The sequence below is a fragment of the Mytilus edulis genome, chromosome 5, assembly GCF_963676685.1.
Source record: "Mytilus edulis chromosome 5, xbMytEdul2.2, whole genome shotgun sequence".
Classification (NCBI taxonomy): Eukaryota; Metazoa; Mollusca; class Bivalvia; order Mytilida; family Mytilidae; genus Mytilus; species Mytilus edulis.
This window is the reverse complement of record NC_092348.1, coordinates 79,435,637-79,452,611: the sequence shown is the minus strand read 5'-3', so window position 1 is coordinate 79,452,611 and position 16,975 is coordinate 79,435,637. Positions and strand designations below refer to the sequence as shown.

Here is a 16,975-nt window from a genome sequence, read left to right as displayed (position 1 = left end):
GTGATCCCTTGAAAATAGAAGACAAATATTCGAAGTCTCCTATTTGCTGATGATATTTTGATAATGTCTGAAACTAAAGAGGGTCTTCAGTCAAGTTTAAACCATTTGTCTCAATACTGTGATAAATGGCAGGTAACTGTAAATTGAAAAAAAACTAAAACTATGATTTTAACAGGTTGGGAACAAACCCCCCTGGATGGTGATTATACCTGTATAGAGGGATAAACCTTCTTTAGAGGGATAAAATTATCCCTCTATAGAGTGGTATTTGTGTTTGCACTGGATTTAAATTTCATGGTAATATTATTAGTCAGAATGGAAATCTTATTCATTCAGCACAAGAATTAGCCAAAAAATCTATGAAAGTAATGTATTCTATAAAAACATATTGTAATTCGATTCATCAGACTCCTGTAAATTTGTCAAACCATTTATTTAACTCACTCGTCAGACCTATATTAACTTATAACAGTGAAATATGGTATATGGATGCATACTCATCCTTTTATTAAGCTTCAATTAAAGGAGATAAAAATAACAAAAAAGTAGATACTCTTAATTTCATTGACAAAAGTCCACCTGATAAAGTACTAAATAAATTTAATAAGTTAACTTTAGGAGCAAAAAAATGCTCTTGAAATATAGCTGCTCGATCTGAATTAGGCAGCTACCCTATTGATTGCTTTATAAAAAGACAAACTCTTCTTTTTCATGATAGACTATTAAGGGAAGAAACTAGTCCCTTACTAAAAGAGACACTAAATTTGGCAAAAACTTTACATAATGCAGGTATTTATTCTTGGTACTCCTATGTAAATCATGTCAGAAGTCAAAATGATTTAGAAATTGTTAACCAAAATAAGGATAAAAATAATAGGCTAATATACAAACAAAATCTAGAAAACTCCTATGAAAATTTATATAATGATAAAATATTAAATTTACAAAAGAATAGCAAACTCCAACTTTTTAAAAAAATAAAGAAAAGCTATAACTTTGAACCATACCTACTTTCTCAAAACTTTGAATATAGACAACTAATTTCTAAATTTCAAATAAGTGACCACTGCTGATTAATAGAAACTGGAAGATCTATACAGGAAAATTCCCAGAGATTTAAGACTATGTACACATTGTGATGTACTAGATGATGAGTTTCATTTCTTTTTTAAATGTAAAATAAAGGAACATTTAAGAAAAGAATTTTTAAATGAAAATAAATATAATAACTTAAATGATATAGATAGATTAAAACATATCCTCAATCCTGAAACAAAACAGGACACTTGCAAATTAGGCTCCTTTTTAAAAAAATCACTAACACTGAGGGCAGGGAGTCCTTGATATAATTTGAATCTCTTATATATATATTGATTTAAAAAAAAGACAAATTATAGTTCAAAGTGTCTCCGTTGTTTATTTTCATTGTTTTATGTTAACTGTATATTATGTATAATGTTTTAAGCCATTGGTCCATATGGGCGTAAAGTGCTTTTCAATAAAGAAAATTATAATATAAAAAAAGAAAAAAAAGAAAATTCATTATAGAATGCACCACCAAACTGTTGACAGTCAGAAATGCTCATTTATTGTCCCCTCTAAAAAATTATGTGAGATTTTCATACAACTTGTCTCCTTTTTCAATATTTTTATACTGTTCTTACATCATGTACATATTGGAAAATTTGTTTTTCATTTATATTTATTGGTGTCAAATTTTATCCTTTTAAATCAAGAGAAAATGAGAATTTTCAGTTAGGACTAAATTCAGATACTAATAGTCAACTTTGAGAATTTCTGTAACTTCATAAAATGACCTGAGATTTTCATAGAATAAGGCCATTATGTCATGTTTATACTGTTCTTACAATACATGTAAAATCTTAACTCATTTAGAGATATATACTACATGTTGAATAGGCAAATTCTACAATTGTTTTCAGTAAATCATGACTGTCAGTGATAGCAACTGTTATTTTTTTCAAGTCATAAGATTGTTACAGACCTTTACAAGCATACTCCATGCAAATTAGTCCTAAATATTACATTTTGTGATTACTTAACACAAGATTTGAAAATTTGAAGTTAAATGCAAATGGAATTAAACTATTTGATAGGAAACAATTGTTGATAAATAATACTCCAAATTGACAACAACACTTCAAATTAGATACCAAGCTAGGCTTTAGAACAATTTCATGTATCATATAATAGTAAAACGAACTCAATTTACATTGTAAAGAAACTTTAATTTTCTATATTTATCTTATCTATTTAGAACTCTATTGCTAATTTCACTTTTCATTGTTTCTCTCACCATGACGTCAAATTTAATGCACCACTTTGAGTACTTCAGGGATGAATTTCTGTATAAAAATTGTCCTGATGAAGCCTGCCTTGCAGGCGATACATGTAGACCACAGCAAATAAAATTGCAGACCATTTGAAGTGTTGTTGTCAATTTGGAGTATTATTTAAATGTTGCATTCATTTGCATAATTTGACAACCCGGCATATCAAGGTATCCACTTCAGGGACTCTATCGAAATGATTCACACAGGCGTTGGTTCACCTCTTGGAGTTTAGTTGTTGATAAAGTTAATGAAATATTTAATGTTTTATATATATTAAAATGTTAATTGAATATTTTATATATAAATTAATAGAAATAAGGTTGAGTCCCCCATTAACAGTTTGATTTTTCCCAACAAAAAAGCTAGGGTCTGCCCCTGTCACTATTCTTAGTAAAAAATGATTTTGCCCTGCCCAAGTTTGCACATGCCAATCTCGCAGATAAATATTGAACAGTCCCTAAATAAAACCACATTTAAAAGAATGTCTGTTTCCCCTCCCCCGGGTCTACCCTTTGTAAACAGACCAGGAAGGCAGGTTCTTTTTTTTTTTTTTTTTTTGAACTGGTAGTGATTGTCATAGCATGGTCACATGAATAGACCACTTTCAAGTTCATCCGTCACTGGAAAAAACTCGTCAATTATACGCGCCTTTATCACCGTCATTTTTGCGTTTAGGGGCGTCGTCACTTCCTCCCAATGTTGAGAGAGTGGTTGGAAAACTATAATTCTATATTGTACGAATTATTCGGCAAATTGAATTCTCAAAATTGACAATCAACACTGCTGTCATTAGGGAATTGTCAGTAAGTACCTACAGAGCAACCATTATTTCTAGTTTATCCTGCACAAAGACGATCACTAAGACGCTTGATGAACGTAAATAGTGCAGGGATACAGGCGAGCTCCTCTATCTGGTAAGTGACGTCATAAAGGAGTGCATAATTGACGAGTTTTTGCCGGTGACGGATGAACTCGAAAGTGGTCCATTGTTTGACTTGTCCAGTCCAGGCCACTTATCAGTTGTTTGTGCTCAATTTTATTGTATTTAATTTTATTTAGATTATCAATCCTTCAGCTTTCAAGCACTTTCCAAAAATTGAAACAAATTATTTTCAGGAAAGGGGGGGGGGGGGGGGGAAAGGGAAACAAACATATTTTTAATTTTGGCCTAGCAAGTTTTTAAATATCATATCTTATGAACTTTTAAATTTAATCCAATTCAATTATCGGAAAAGTAATGCCCTTAAATATTGTTACTATGACAGTAAAAATTAATAACAGCTGTGACAACATCTTATAACACATAAGAATTGGTTTATTAATTTAAAACCATCTAAAATATGTATTAAAGATAATTATAAATATTCAATGCATATATTTTATTTTTGTCCTTGAGAGATAATTCCTAGGATATCTGTTAAAGATGTCTAAATTGACCAATAAGGCTAAAAAAAAATTATTATTCATTTCTAGAGACAAATGATACTAATTGATATTTTTCTTCAATTTGAGTAATTTTAAATCTTCTATTAATATCAAACATGCATACCATACTATACTTTTGACAACTATCAAGAACTGATGACCTTTTGCACACAATGTCAAAATTGAGCACAACAACGGATGTTATGATTTTTTTTTATTTACGCAAGAGAACATCGTGAGGATAAGGGGATACAAGTATCTACTAAATTAACACAATCAACTTTGACCACATTTATTTGAAGAACTGGCCCAACTGGAAAAAAGTTTGTTACATTGTCGAGAACTGATAACACTGATAGAGATTACAAAGGACATTTCGTTGAGCCGGCAAATGACGATGGCCTTCTTTAAATAATGGAGTGTATTGCTGCCGAGTACAGCGAGGCGGAAAAAAAATAATGGTGATTGTTGTAAAAAATAAACAAAAAATAACGAAAACACATGAACTCTTCCTACAGAAGGGACTGATCATTTAACTTTAAAAGGGGGGGGGTCATGTTTTTTTTTCTGGCCAAATATTTATTTTTAAGACACGTCACAACAAATTATTTTTTCAAACTTAACAGGGGGGAACTGAACACGAAACATGTGAAATAAAATTGTGAAACGAGAAATAAGATCATAAATATTAAAGCAATAAGTGATAGAAGTTATTATTCAGCCATTATTGGAGATCATGCAGTCATTATCAATGATCATGGATACTTTGAGTCACATTTTAGTGCTGGGCTGACTTATAAATCATTTCTGGCCTACTTTTCAATCAAATGTGTGATATTTTAAGCACGAGAAATTGAAGCTAACTGACACGAAAAATGGGAAATATTTAAGGGGAAACACGAAGCACACACACTGACCCTAACACAAGAAAAGGAGAAATAAAATGTCTAAACACGAAAACACAGTAAATTAAAACAGTTGGAAACCTTGCACGAATATAACCCTTCACCACCCTCTTAACATTATTTTTATGGTATGCATCCTCCCTCAGAATATTTTTTCTTCTTCCTTTGAATATTTTTTTCCCTCAAAATTTAGAATCAATTATATTTTTGTGTTGGCAAACAAATTATAAAAATTAAAAGGCTCTTGAGCAAGTAATCGTCATGGATAATCAGTTGTATAGATTCTGAAATTGTAATTGATAATTTTTAGTAGATTTTCCTATTGAATGCATAAAAAATTTTTTTTTTTATTTTCAAAGAAAGCTTTGCCGAACAATTGAGTTGTGATGAATGAGAATAATGATCCTCCACCACCTGCTAACAACAGTGTGTTGTTGCAACAATTTGGACAGGTAAGAATTTAATATATGAATGAAACTGAACACCATGAGACAGAGTAATTTGTTTGTACATTAAAGTCTGCCTAAACCAACAATTTTGATAACTGAAATTCTGTCCAAACTTTCAGGGATCACTTTAGGCTGCCACTTGGCTTCATTGACACAGTAAAATGATAAAGAACGCACTGAAACATTTACTGTGGGCCAGATAGACGCAGTACCGATTCTAAGGGTGCATGGTTTATCAAACAATGCCTTTACATAATTGCTGTTATCCTTGGAATCTTACTTAGAGGCCACCATTACTATGTATCGCATATTTTGTTGTTGTTGAACTGACCCCTTTTGTCGGAGTTATGTGACTAATTGACTATTTCTTATTATTGTACACTAAAGGAACATTTTGTGGATGCAATTCCTCATCGACCACTAATCCGATTTCTTTAAATTTTTCAGGATCGCTAGTTTCCATAAGTACTACATCATACTGCACCTCCATTTTAATATCAACCAATTTTGTTGGAGTTACATGTATGGGACCATACTGTTCTTATCCCCCCCCTGTACATTGACGGGGGCATTAAGCTTTACCCTTGTCTTTATGTACATGTATATATGAAAAATAGTTGGGTCCTGTTCTATAACTAATGTTTGCCTCAACCAAGGCAAATGATTTAAAACTTATACACAAATGTTTATTACGTACTACAATGTACACAATACAGATCAGGTTCAAATTTAGGTACTGTCACTTTTGCCGTTCTTGAGTTGTGCCCCTTTTTACCTGAGAAAAGATAGTATATGAAATGCTAAGTACCATAAAACACAGATCTTGTTCCTATTTGGGTGGCGTCACTTTCACTGTTCCTGAGTAATTCTCCTTTTCCATTTTGTTCTTGTCCCGATTATGCATGATTCAATCCATTTTGCCCGCATGGACATCCAAGTCCTTTAATACACATTCTTCATTTATTTATTTTCCCCGAGTTGTAGTTTGAATATCCTATAAATGAACAGGAAATGGTTTGGGACATAAATTGAATCATTTTAAGTGAATGGTGCAGAAGCTTAGCAAAGAGGCAAAGATCTATATTTATAGAGTTTCGTATGCACCCCCACCCCCCGTAAGATGACAGGGGCATTAAGATTTACCCTTGTCCATCTGTATGTCCATCTGTCTGTCCTTCCGGCATATTCCCTATTAATTTATTAGTTTAAATTTTACTAATTAAATATTTAATGTTCTATCTATCCTTTTTCTGCCAGTTCCTGCAGACTATTCAACCATTGCTTGCCACTCAATCTTCATCAGCATCAGATGCTTTGTCAATACAGTCTGAAGTAACTCAACCAGAGAGACAGTCACAGATTGCATCACAGACTGAGAGCTCAAAGCAGTCACATCCAAGGCAGATCTTTTCCCCAAGCCGTTTACGTATACCATCGGCAAGGATGGTAAGATAATTGCTTATTTTATGCCGCCTTTTATTGCCCCGTCTTGATGGGTTGATGTAAGTTTTACCTTCTGTTCTGTCTGTAGGTGCTAATGTATGTCCTGCATATTTTCCTCAGCTAATACTTTGGAATTTTCCATGTCCATGAGAATGGTTTGAAATTTGATGTTTAGCATGAGTTGTACTCTATTTTCCAGACATTTTTAGCTCGCCTTCCTCAAAGGTAGGGTGAGCTTTTGCAATCACCTTGCATCCAATAGTTTGCATGATTGTTTCTTAGAGTATTCTGCACAAAATGATTGTTAAGATTTTCAGAAAGATCGGTTGACAGATGTTGGAGTTATGGCCCCTGAAACATGTAGGTTAAGGTAATTAGTTGAGGGATTCAGGTTCCTAGGCGCCTCTAGTTTATATAATTTCATTGAATTTCAGTGTTACATTTTTGTGAACTAAAACGTAAGAACTGTCCATGGGAATGATTAAAAAACGTGCATACAGCGTCAGCATGAGGGTTTGTAATGTGTGTTTTTGCAACTTTCATTAAGGTGGAATGTCAATATCCTGTTCACCAAACTTTTTTTAGGCGTTGACATTCATGTTCTTTGGACAAATCAAAAAAATTTGTTTTTTTAAATTTTATCTTAATTCTTAAACTTCATCAAGAGCTAGTATGTTTTCACGTCTGTCTGTCCATCAGTCACCGCAAATCAGTTTTCCACACTTTTTTAAATCGTGCTTGAAGATATTGATTTGATATTTGGTATATAGTTTAATAAACATGACCAGTTACAGATCAAGTTCAAATTTGGTTTATGTAGGATGATTTTTTGTTGTTGTGGTCCTACTAATAAGGACTTCCACAAAAATTATCAGTTTTCTATACTTTTCAGCGTCAGGTTTATAGTTTTATTATGACTAGTTACAGATCAGTTTTGAATTATGTCCTGGTCTGATGATTTTTGGTGAAGTTATGGTCTTTGGACTTAGAGAATTTATTAATTACACAAATACTGTAAACCAGGTTATTTTCTTGCTGTCTTTTTCTTGCGATTTAATTACCAACTAAATCCACATCGACTGTTTTAAAATTACCATTTTACAATTATAAAGTGAAAAAAGTTAAATACAAAAGCATGTTGTGTCATATTTTCCTGACAATTAATATCTACCTTGAACTTTCTTAGTACATTTTAAGTTCTATTACATCAATGATTTATAATATTTGCATATGCTAGTTCTATAATTGACGCCCGTCCCCTTTTACGGCTTTCATTATACATGAACCTTAGGAATGTTAGCATGTTAACTTTATGAGTATAGTTTTTAGATATGCAATTAGTGTCATTGAGCCAATTCACGTGCAGGCTTGTTAAAACAGTTACACAATTATATGAAAGAAATGACTTGATCAAAAGAGCATCTAATGCTGTAGGTGTTGTGTTTTGTTGTTAAGGTGGTACCTAACACTACAGGGAGATAACTCTGTAAAATCGGCTAAACATTTTAATTATGTTGTGTTGTAAAAGGAATATTAAGCTTTTCCGATTGATCAAAATTGGTGTTTGTCAAATTGCTATATAACCAGTGTAATTTTTCTGACAAAACGGTTGGTTCAATTTTTTTATATTTTCATATTTTAGTTAAAGTGTCACAGAAAATACTTTGACAAAATTTTATGAAAATTAAATGAGCCAAATTTATTGTAGTGAAAGTGTTGGGTGCCACCTCAATCAGTAGACTATTTGATACGTGACAAGAAACCACTGCAGATTAACGGATTGGGGTGTGTCATGATTACATAACATTTACTGTTTTAGTGTTTATTGAGCCAATTAGTCATGTCAATTGATGTTTTAATATTTTAACAAACTTACAAATGATAAACAGTCTGTAATTTCACTTTGTCTTTTTATGAATAATTACAGATAATGTTTCAATTGGGTTCTAGTCTTATAATTTGTAGGTCCTTGGACTTAGAAAAAAGCCCAAACTATCTGTTTTCAGAACTTCTTTTTCATGTAGCTTAAAAATATTGATTTGATATACAGATTTTTGACGAGTCATGTGTTAGTCCGAGTCCATACTTGTCTTTACTGTTCAGGGTTCAACCTGTGTGGTCTTATCAACAAGCTGCACCCATTGAAGCCAGTAGGGTTCCATGTATTGTTTGCAATATATTAAGAATGCTTGATGAATGTTTGTTTTCAGAATTCTAGTGCTACATTGTCCCTTTTGAGGGCAGAGTCTGAAGATGACTTTGTGCAGCAATCAAGTATGGTGAGTATGGTAATGGTAAGTTGAGTATTTATTTGTAAGTTACATTAATTATTATATTATTTCAAGGGAAATCATGTGTAAAAAAACAACAAAATTGTGGCAGGAGACATGTCTTAAGTATTAATAATGGTTACAGTCTCTGTTCACCTGGCCTTTACATGATCTAGTTATTACCATATATACTATAAAAAAAAATCTCATGGCAGGCAGTGTTTTGCAAAAGAGGACAGCTATACTGTAAATTTGTATACATTTTTATTGATGTCATAAATAAGTTGGCATGATAATACAAATTTTCATTTGAAATATTTTTAAACAGCCTGTTCTTAGACGTCCCAAGCGCACAAGGGCAGTGGCGGTTGAAGTCAAGGGAAAGAGGAGGGGACGAGTTATCACAAAAGACGTTGTAATACTGCCTCACACAACATCATCACATCTTGACACCTACACTATGCCTACGTCAAACATGATAACAGAGTTGGCAAAGAGGAACATGGTGGGAAAAATTACATTTTCTTCTGTTGACAAAGAAGATGCTGTAAGGAGTGAAATAAATTCACTTTTTGGGGATTTCAGTTTCGCATATCTGCAGGTATTGATTGATCTTAGGTGCTGCTTGGTTTGATTGTTAATTAGTTAGACCAGGCATTGTAAGACACAAAAAAAAGAAAACAAACATTTTATGTTGTTTTGGCTGATAAAATTGACTTCAGTTGGGTGGCATTAAAGGGAAACTTCACGTTTTTTCACTTATCATCTTATGTTCATAATTCCATAAAAAAAAAATATTCACCAAGTTTTATTTTGAATTAAAACTAATAAAGAAGAAAATGGGGAATTATTAATTTTATTCCTTCAAACTTCCTGACTAATTTGACGTAGTTAAAGTCTTTTTGCATGCTGGGAGTGAAATAAATCTCATTTGAGTCTTGTTCGTTAGCCATATATATGATAAGGGCATTTAAAGTGCATCAACGACTTTTAGTGTAGCTATCAACCAACTAAAAACAAGTGATAGCCATACAACTTTTAAAATGAGATTGTAGGATTTATATGCGGATTTTTTATATGAAATTTAGTAATAAAAGTTAATCATACAATAGAACATTTTTATGATGTTTTTACTACAAATATTTTAAACAAACAAATGAAACTGACATGATCAATAGTGTATTAAAAATACATGCTTGATTCTGACAATGGGTATTAGGGCTATTCCATTTAAACATACATCAACCCCCAGGAAGGCACTATGACAATAGGGCAGCCACCCAGAGAAGCATTTTTACAAATTTTGAAGGATTGTCCTCATCAAAACTTTGAAAAGGGCACCCACCACTAGAAGTGGTTTCAAAATGCCTTCCTTGGGGTTGATCTATGTTTAAATGGAATAGCCCTTATTATGTGACACTTTGTGAATGTTGAATGCGTGGTTAAACTCGAGATAATTACTGTGCCTATCCAATAAGCTTTGTGGTAGTAAACTACCTATTGCCTGACCAGTTTAAAAATTGTCAATACAATTTGTCCATTTAAATTGTACAACAGGTATTGTGAGAGCTATTATCAACAGGTGGTCATTTAACTACCTGTAGATTTACCTGGTTTGTTTTTGACAGAGCTAATTTAAATGAATTTAAATGAATGATACATGTAGCTAGCTTGCTTTCCTCATGTTTAATGTCCTGAATGAACTATTCTATTTAGGTATGGGATATTTTACATTAAATACACTATTTGTTCTTTCTAATAAAGATATGTATTGTATATTTATTCATTTTGCTTACAATCACAAATAAATCATTGCTGGTAAATCCCACTTTCATAATGAAGAATAAAGCATTGAAATTTCTATTCACTAAGCCATTTGTACTTTTTTTTGATATATATTGAAAATAAATTTTTAAACAGTAATTCCAATTGAAGTAGATCCTTAATATCAAATGAAACTTAGCATCACTACTATTCCATTTCAGGAATCTTAATATAACATGAAAATATATCCCATTAGAAAACACTACGCCACACATAATTCATCTTGTAGAATTATTCACAAATAATTGGGCTATCCAAAAAAATCCATTTCACAAACACTTTAATTCCATTTAGGATCAAAAACTTAAAATACATCCCACATTAAAAACACCATGAAGCAAACATATATCGCCTTTTTTATAAACTAAATTCACTGATTGAAATTTCCATCTTGACTATTTTGAGACACAAAAAGAAATGGCTTAAAATGTCCCATCTCTAAATAGAATAGTCTATTCTGGACATTGGTCATGATGCATGAGGAAAGCAAGCTAGCTATCAGTCATTTAAATTTTACCTTTTAGGAATAGTGAAGATTTTTTTACTGGGTAGTTAAATGACCACCTGTTGATGAGCTCTCACAATACCTATTGTACAATTTAAATTTATTCTGGTCAGGCAATAGGTATTTAAATACCTCAAAGGTGATGGGATAATGACAGTAAAAGATGAGCATATATTCCATTCTGATCTTTTAATCTTCAATCAGTGAATTCTAGCCATCACGGTTCACCGTTCCAGGTGTGAACAACTATGTATGATAAAGGGAAATGCATTAGCTCACTTTTAAATGAAGTATGACTTCTGATTACTTTTGTAACGATGAAATACTTAATTAATTTAATTGATTAAATTTATAAAAAATAATAGCCTTTTAAACACAGTGTAATGAACTTATAAAAAGGGGGCTAATATACCAGGTAAACCTACAGGTTGAAGTTGAATTTTCAAGAAGGAAGTATGCCATCATGATGAAACTCAATACACGTATGCATTTCGCTTGCACTAGTCCACATGGACTAATAATTGACTCAAAGGTCCAGATAAGATAACTGGTAATACAAATTTAAGACAGAAGCCAGAATCACTATAAGAAGAATATGTGATGTTTTATTAATTCTTAAGTTTTTAAATCAACCATATTATTCATCTAGGTTATGCCAGGAAATAAAAGTCTCAAGAAACCATTTGTTTCCAAGAGTGTCAGGTTTGATGCAACTACCTTGATAACCATGAGCCCACAGGGACGAATGTACATTTTGGCACTAGAACCTGTCCCCAGTGCATCAAGTATAGTAAGTTCTGATAAGAATGCTTATAATACATCCTGCATTGCAGGCACCCTATAGTTTTCACTTTATCCTTCTGTCACCTGTTAACAATTTGTTGTTAACACAAAAGCTTTGAAATCCTTACGAAATACAGACCTGAAATTTGACAGCACCAGAGTTTTACTCAAAATTGCATTTGGTAAATCATGAAAGTTCACAGCTTATTTTGATCTCTGCCAGCGTTTCCAATATATATGGGTTATCATTGCACTCGTCCCTTGAAGACAGCCTTAGAGATTATATGTTCGTATGAGCTCTGTACAGTGATACTGCATAGATGCCAACCATTATGATTTTGGCGTAGTTTTCCGATTTTGCGATAAAAACTACGCTATTACATTCAAAGTGGAATAGTTACAGATTACCAATCATCGTCGTTCAATTTTAAATTTGTAATACACAGATTTTTATCATTACTTTTCCGTCCTGGTCTGGTATTTAGAAAATGCCAATGTAATGCTTTCGAATTCTCGAGAGTTATCAACCAATTGTTGAGTAACTAACTGACTTCCGAAGAGGCAAACTTGCATTTTATGAAGTAGCCTTCCCCCTTTCTCTACTTCTCCTTGACAAAACGAAAATGTACCAGTCGAGAACATCTGAACAATTATTTAATGCTACAGACAACATGTTAAATGACAAATTTTAGTGCACATCACTTAACAACCACTTGTCAGTAATTTTTATTGGTAAATGTAAGTTTATGAATGATAACTGAAAGCTTTTCAAAAATACGTAAAATTTGATAATTTGTTACTGATTGTGTTAAAACAGGGTTGGCATCTATGATACTAGACATATTATCACTCACAATTTAAAGGAAAGTTAAGCAAAATAGCTATAAAACCACATATAAATGCATCATCAGATAATCATAAAACTGGAGATAAATACTGTATACAACAGTGTTGACCGGGTACTAAATGTCCAATATTTTGTTTGTTCTCAGTAAAACATTCAGTTCTTTCTATTTGAATCAGTATTATATTTTGGAAAAACATTAATTCAAACTTTGGCAGTTTTGAATATTGGGACTTTTCACTGAGCACAACACTGCAAATGTACTGCCTAAATAATTTCATAATGATGTTCATTTTCTGGATGTGTGCTAATGGAAGAGGTGGCTACGCCATGCTATGCGACCCCTCCTTACAAAAATTGATTTTGACCAGTAAAAATTAGCCAACACTTCATATAAACAAATAGACAAAAGCTTTAAAACTGTTTTTTGCAGTCATCCTGAAGATCTATTGAAATTGGCAAAAGTCCAGTAAAATTAAGTTTGGTCCAGTAAAAGTTGTTGATGAACTTGACTAGATGTCCAGTAAGTTTATCTAAAAAAATATCAAATTATGTCCGTTAAAAAGGTCTTTGGTCCAGTGAAGAACCTACTGTTTTCGTACTATTAGTTAAAAGTTTTTGGTGTACTGCACTGCCTAAAATCAGTGGTGGATGTTAAGCCTATAATTGTGCATATTCACTAGTTTCTCTTTAAAAGATTAATGAAATTTCTATTTCATTTGAATTTAAAGGAGAGCGATGAGGATGACAAGGAAAACAACTTGGATGGCATTGAGAACCACAAAGCAGGTGAAATGGAGTGTCATGAAGCTGACAGAAGCACTAGTGTCCATAGAGTAGGTTTTATGGCTTATTTTAATCTATTTGTGCCCCACAACTTGAAGTTTAGTTGCATATTTTTTAACCCTTATCTGTCAGTCTGTCCTATTTAGGGGATAACTATTCCCGCAGTTTTATGCTAGAATGTTTTTACCTGCATCACCTGTGGTGAAAGCAGGTCTAGTACTCACTCCGTCGGTCAGTCCCTCTGTCTGTCAGGTTTTAACTTAACGGGTGGTTTTTTTTCTACAAAGCTTGAGATATTGAGCTGAAATTTGAAATATGAGTCTACTATGATGAGTTACAGATCAAGTTTGCTGTTTGTTTGGGTCAGCTGGTATTTGGCAAAATTACAGCCTATGGATTTAGAAAAAAAACAACAGTTTAATGCAAGAAAGATTTTGATTTGTCTTATGTTTGTTCATGTGTTGAAGATATGTATATTAGGATTTTATAGTTCACGTTAACAAAGTTTAGGTTGACTATTGGAGTACCCTTGGCGTTCTTGTTATATGGAGCTGATCAATTTCCAGTTGCTCTAGATAATTAAGTTTGTTGTATAGTTATTTGTTTTCCAATATACAGACAAGTGTTTGTTTTATTTTCAGACATGCCCAGCTGGTCACACTCTGGAAGGTCTTGGTAGTAACTGTCTTTGCTGTGAGCAAGACAGAGAGTATGCACAGGTTTTGGCTATTGACCGTGAAATAAGAAGAAGAGAGGAAGCAGAAAGGAGGCAAGCTACTGAAGCTGCTGAGGCAGTTGAATTAGTAAGTAATGTATATGCAGTGATGTGTGTGAGAAAGAATTATTCCCACAACTTTATACTTACATTTTTATACGCCCGGGCAATAACTCAAAAACACTTTCACCAATTTCCCTGAAACTTAAGTGAATTGTTATATCTACTGAGGTAAGCTCCCTTTTGTCTTTTTTTAATTTCAGATTTTTAGTTTTGGATTTATGGGGCTTTATTCATAAAAAAAGGGGGGATTTTCAACACTTTGGACAACAACTCAAAAAGGCTTTCACCAATGTCCATGAAACTTTGGTGAATTGTTTATATCTATTGATGTAACAAGTAGCACTTAATAAAATCTGATGAAAACATAAAATTTGTAAAATCTTTAGTTGAATTTAAAACATTAAATTTCTTGTAAAAAATAGGTTCCATGAATGTCATACGTTAGTACTTATTATTGAGTAGTTGCAAGGATGAAAGCACATTAGCAGTCCCTGAGATTCTAACTGTTCCCTGAGGCATATATCATTTTATGATAACATACTTTCATCACCTATTTCCTCATTTAGATCATAACTTTCAGTAGAGTCACTTTCACCATCTTCACTTTCACTGTTTCTTCTTGCTGCTCCTCATTGTCATTGTAGTCTTTTTTGTCATTTTTCTATGCCCGTCGTCTTTCAGACGGGACGTATTATGGTATACCGTTGTCCGTCCGTTGTCCACACTTCAGACAATAACTCATATAAGCTCCCTTTCCATTTTTATACCCCACGCAACGAGTTGCGGAGGGTATAATGTTTTTGATCCGTCAGTCCGTCCGTCAGTCCTGTTTCTTGTCATCGCAACTCCTCTCAAACCACATAACAGAATTCCACGAAACCTTTTTCAGATAATAAGGACATACTATGTAGTTGTGCATATTGACAGAAATTTGCGATTCAATTTTTTTTCTAGGAGTTACGCCCCTTTGAACTTATTTACTTTAATGTACTACTGCAACAGTTTGTCATCGCAACTCCTCTCAAACCACACAACAGAATTTCATGAAACCTTTTCAGATAATAAGGACATACTATGTAGTTGTGCATATCGACGGGAAATTGCAATTCAATTTTTTTCTAGGAGTTACGCCCCTTTGAACTTATTTACTTTAATGTACTACTGCAACAGTTTGTCATCGCAACTCCTCTGAAACCACATAACAGAATTTCATGAAATTTTGTAGATAATAAAGACATACTATTTAGATGTGCATATTGGCAGGAAATTAATTTTTCTTATACAATTTTTTTTTCTTAAACTTATTTAATTTCTCCAATGACAATTTGGGGACGTGGGGTATGTGAGCGTGCTCTGACACTAAGGTTCTTTAATATAAATATAAAAGGTACTTGGTACTCAGAAAGTGTGTTGTGAACAAGATAGAATGTATGGATGAAAAATTAAGACAACAAACTCAGTTAAATTTGAGGTAGCCTTAATAGTGCCAATTTTTTTGTGCATTTTTATTTATTATTTGACAGGGCTCACACTATTTCTAGTTGATCATATAAATTCATTAAAAGACAAGTTAAAAGAGCAACAGGCGTATCATGCGCTAAAGTGCAGCCTTTTATTATCCACTGCCGTGAAAAAAAAGAATTTTTATTTCAGAACAGATTAAGTTAAAATTTTGACACACTTTTAAAAGCTGTATGCATTATAGCTTGAACAGTCTTAATTTCATCATTTTCATCCATTTTTTATATTTGGTAAATGCCTTTTACGTGATTGAAAATTGCAAAATTTTTCTTGTTAGTGTTCTAGAATTTGATGTTTCATTTGAACAGTAGTATCTAATCATGTTCACACAAGTGTTGATATTCTCATTCTCAAATTTTAACTTTACTTGCTTCCTATAACAGATAAGATTGAGGAGGCAAACAAGATTGCTCGCTGAGCAAACAGATTCAGATCATGGATTTGAAATAAAGATACGAACGCAAGAGGGAGTCCTGTCCAGAAAATTCTTGGAATGTCAGGACATTCAGGTAAATTTCAGTAAAATATGAACAGAAACAATGCAACTTGAACCCCTTTTGAACAAAGTTGGTTGTGCAGGGTCTGTAGATTTTCTGTTGTATTCTCTACATATTTTATACAAATCATGCAGGAGCTGCTCCATGCGTGTTAGGCAATTTCTTACAAATTCCACAGACAATTTATTGTGTGAATCAACATTTATTTTTAGAGTCCTCCCTTCCAAGTTGTCATTACAATGAACATGATGAATATTATAAATGGTTAAAAATGTGACCATATTGTCAATTCTGGCAATTTTGAGCTTGAATAAAACATTCAATAATGTCACAAAATGACGTCACTTTTCATTTTTGGAGAAATCAAAAATGAAAATTAGGAAAATCTTCATTTTCACAGAATTTGATACATAACGGATTCCAGAAGCATTCTGTCAAAATATCAGTTCATTTCTATAATTAACTTTAAAGATATTGGCATCTGAATTTAAATTCCAACGAAATTAATATAAGTGGGGCGTTTCTTTTGTTGGTTAGTATATTTCATTGTTTCAACAAGAATCATGAGCTCTAGGAATTAAATCACCAAAT

General features: G+C 32.7%; 1 protein-coding gene across 2 annotated transcripts in view; it reads left to right on the top strand.

Annotated features, from left to right (window-relative positions):
- The window catches only part of LOC139524534 (uncharacterized), a 35,004-nt gene that overhangs the window by 914 nt on the left and 17,115 nt on the right, over positions 1-16,975 (top strand). Inside the window, exons 2-9 of one of the 2 annotated variants that reach the window (XM_071319377.1) lie at positions 5,044-5,136; positions 6,391-6,579; positions 8,787-8,855; positions 9,175-9,447; positions 11,825-11,965; positions 13,534-13,638; positions 14,230-14,391; positions 16,271-16,396. In XM_071319377.1, coding sequence (XP_071175478.1) covers positions 5,071-5,136; positions 6,391-6,579; positions 8,787-8,855; positions 9,175-9,447; positions 11,825-11,965; positions 13,534-13,638; positions 14,230-14,391; positions 16,271-16,396 — 1,131 coding nt within the window. In that variant the 5' untranslated portion in view covers positions 5,044-5,070. Of the gene's footprint in view, positions 1-5,043; positions 5,137-6,390; positions 6,580-8,786; positions 8,871-9,174; positions 9,448-11,824; positions 11,966-13,533; positions 13,639-14,229; positions 14,392-16,270; positions 16,397-16,975 lie in introns of both variants that reach the window. The other variant, XM_071319376.1, reaches the window with a different exon arrangement.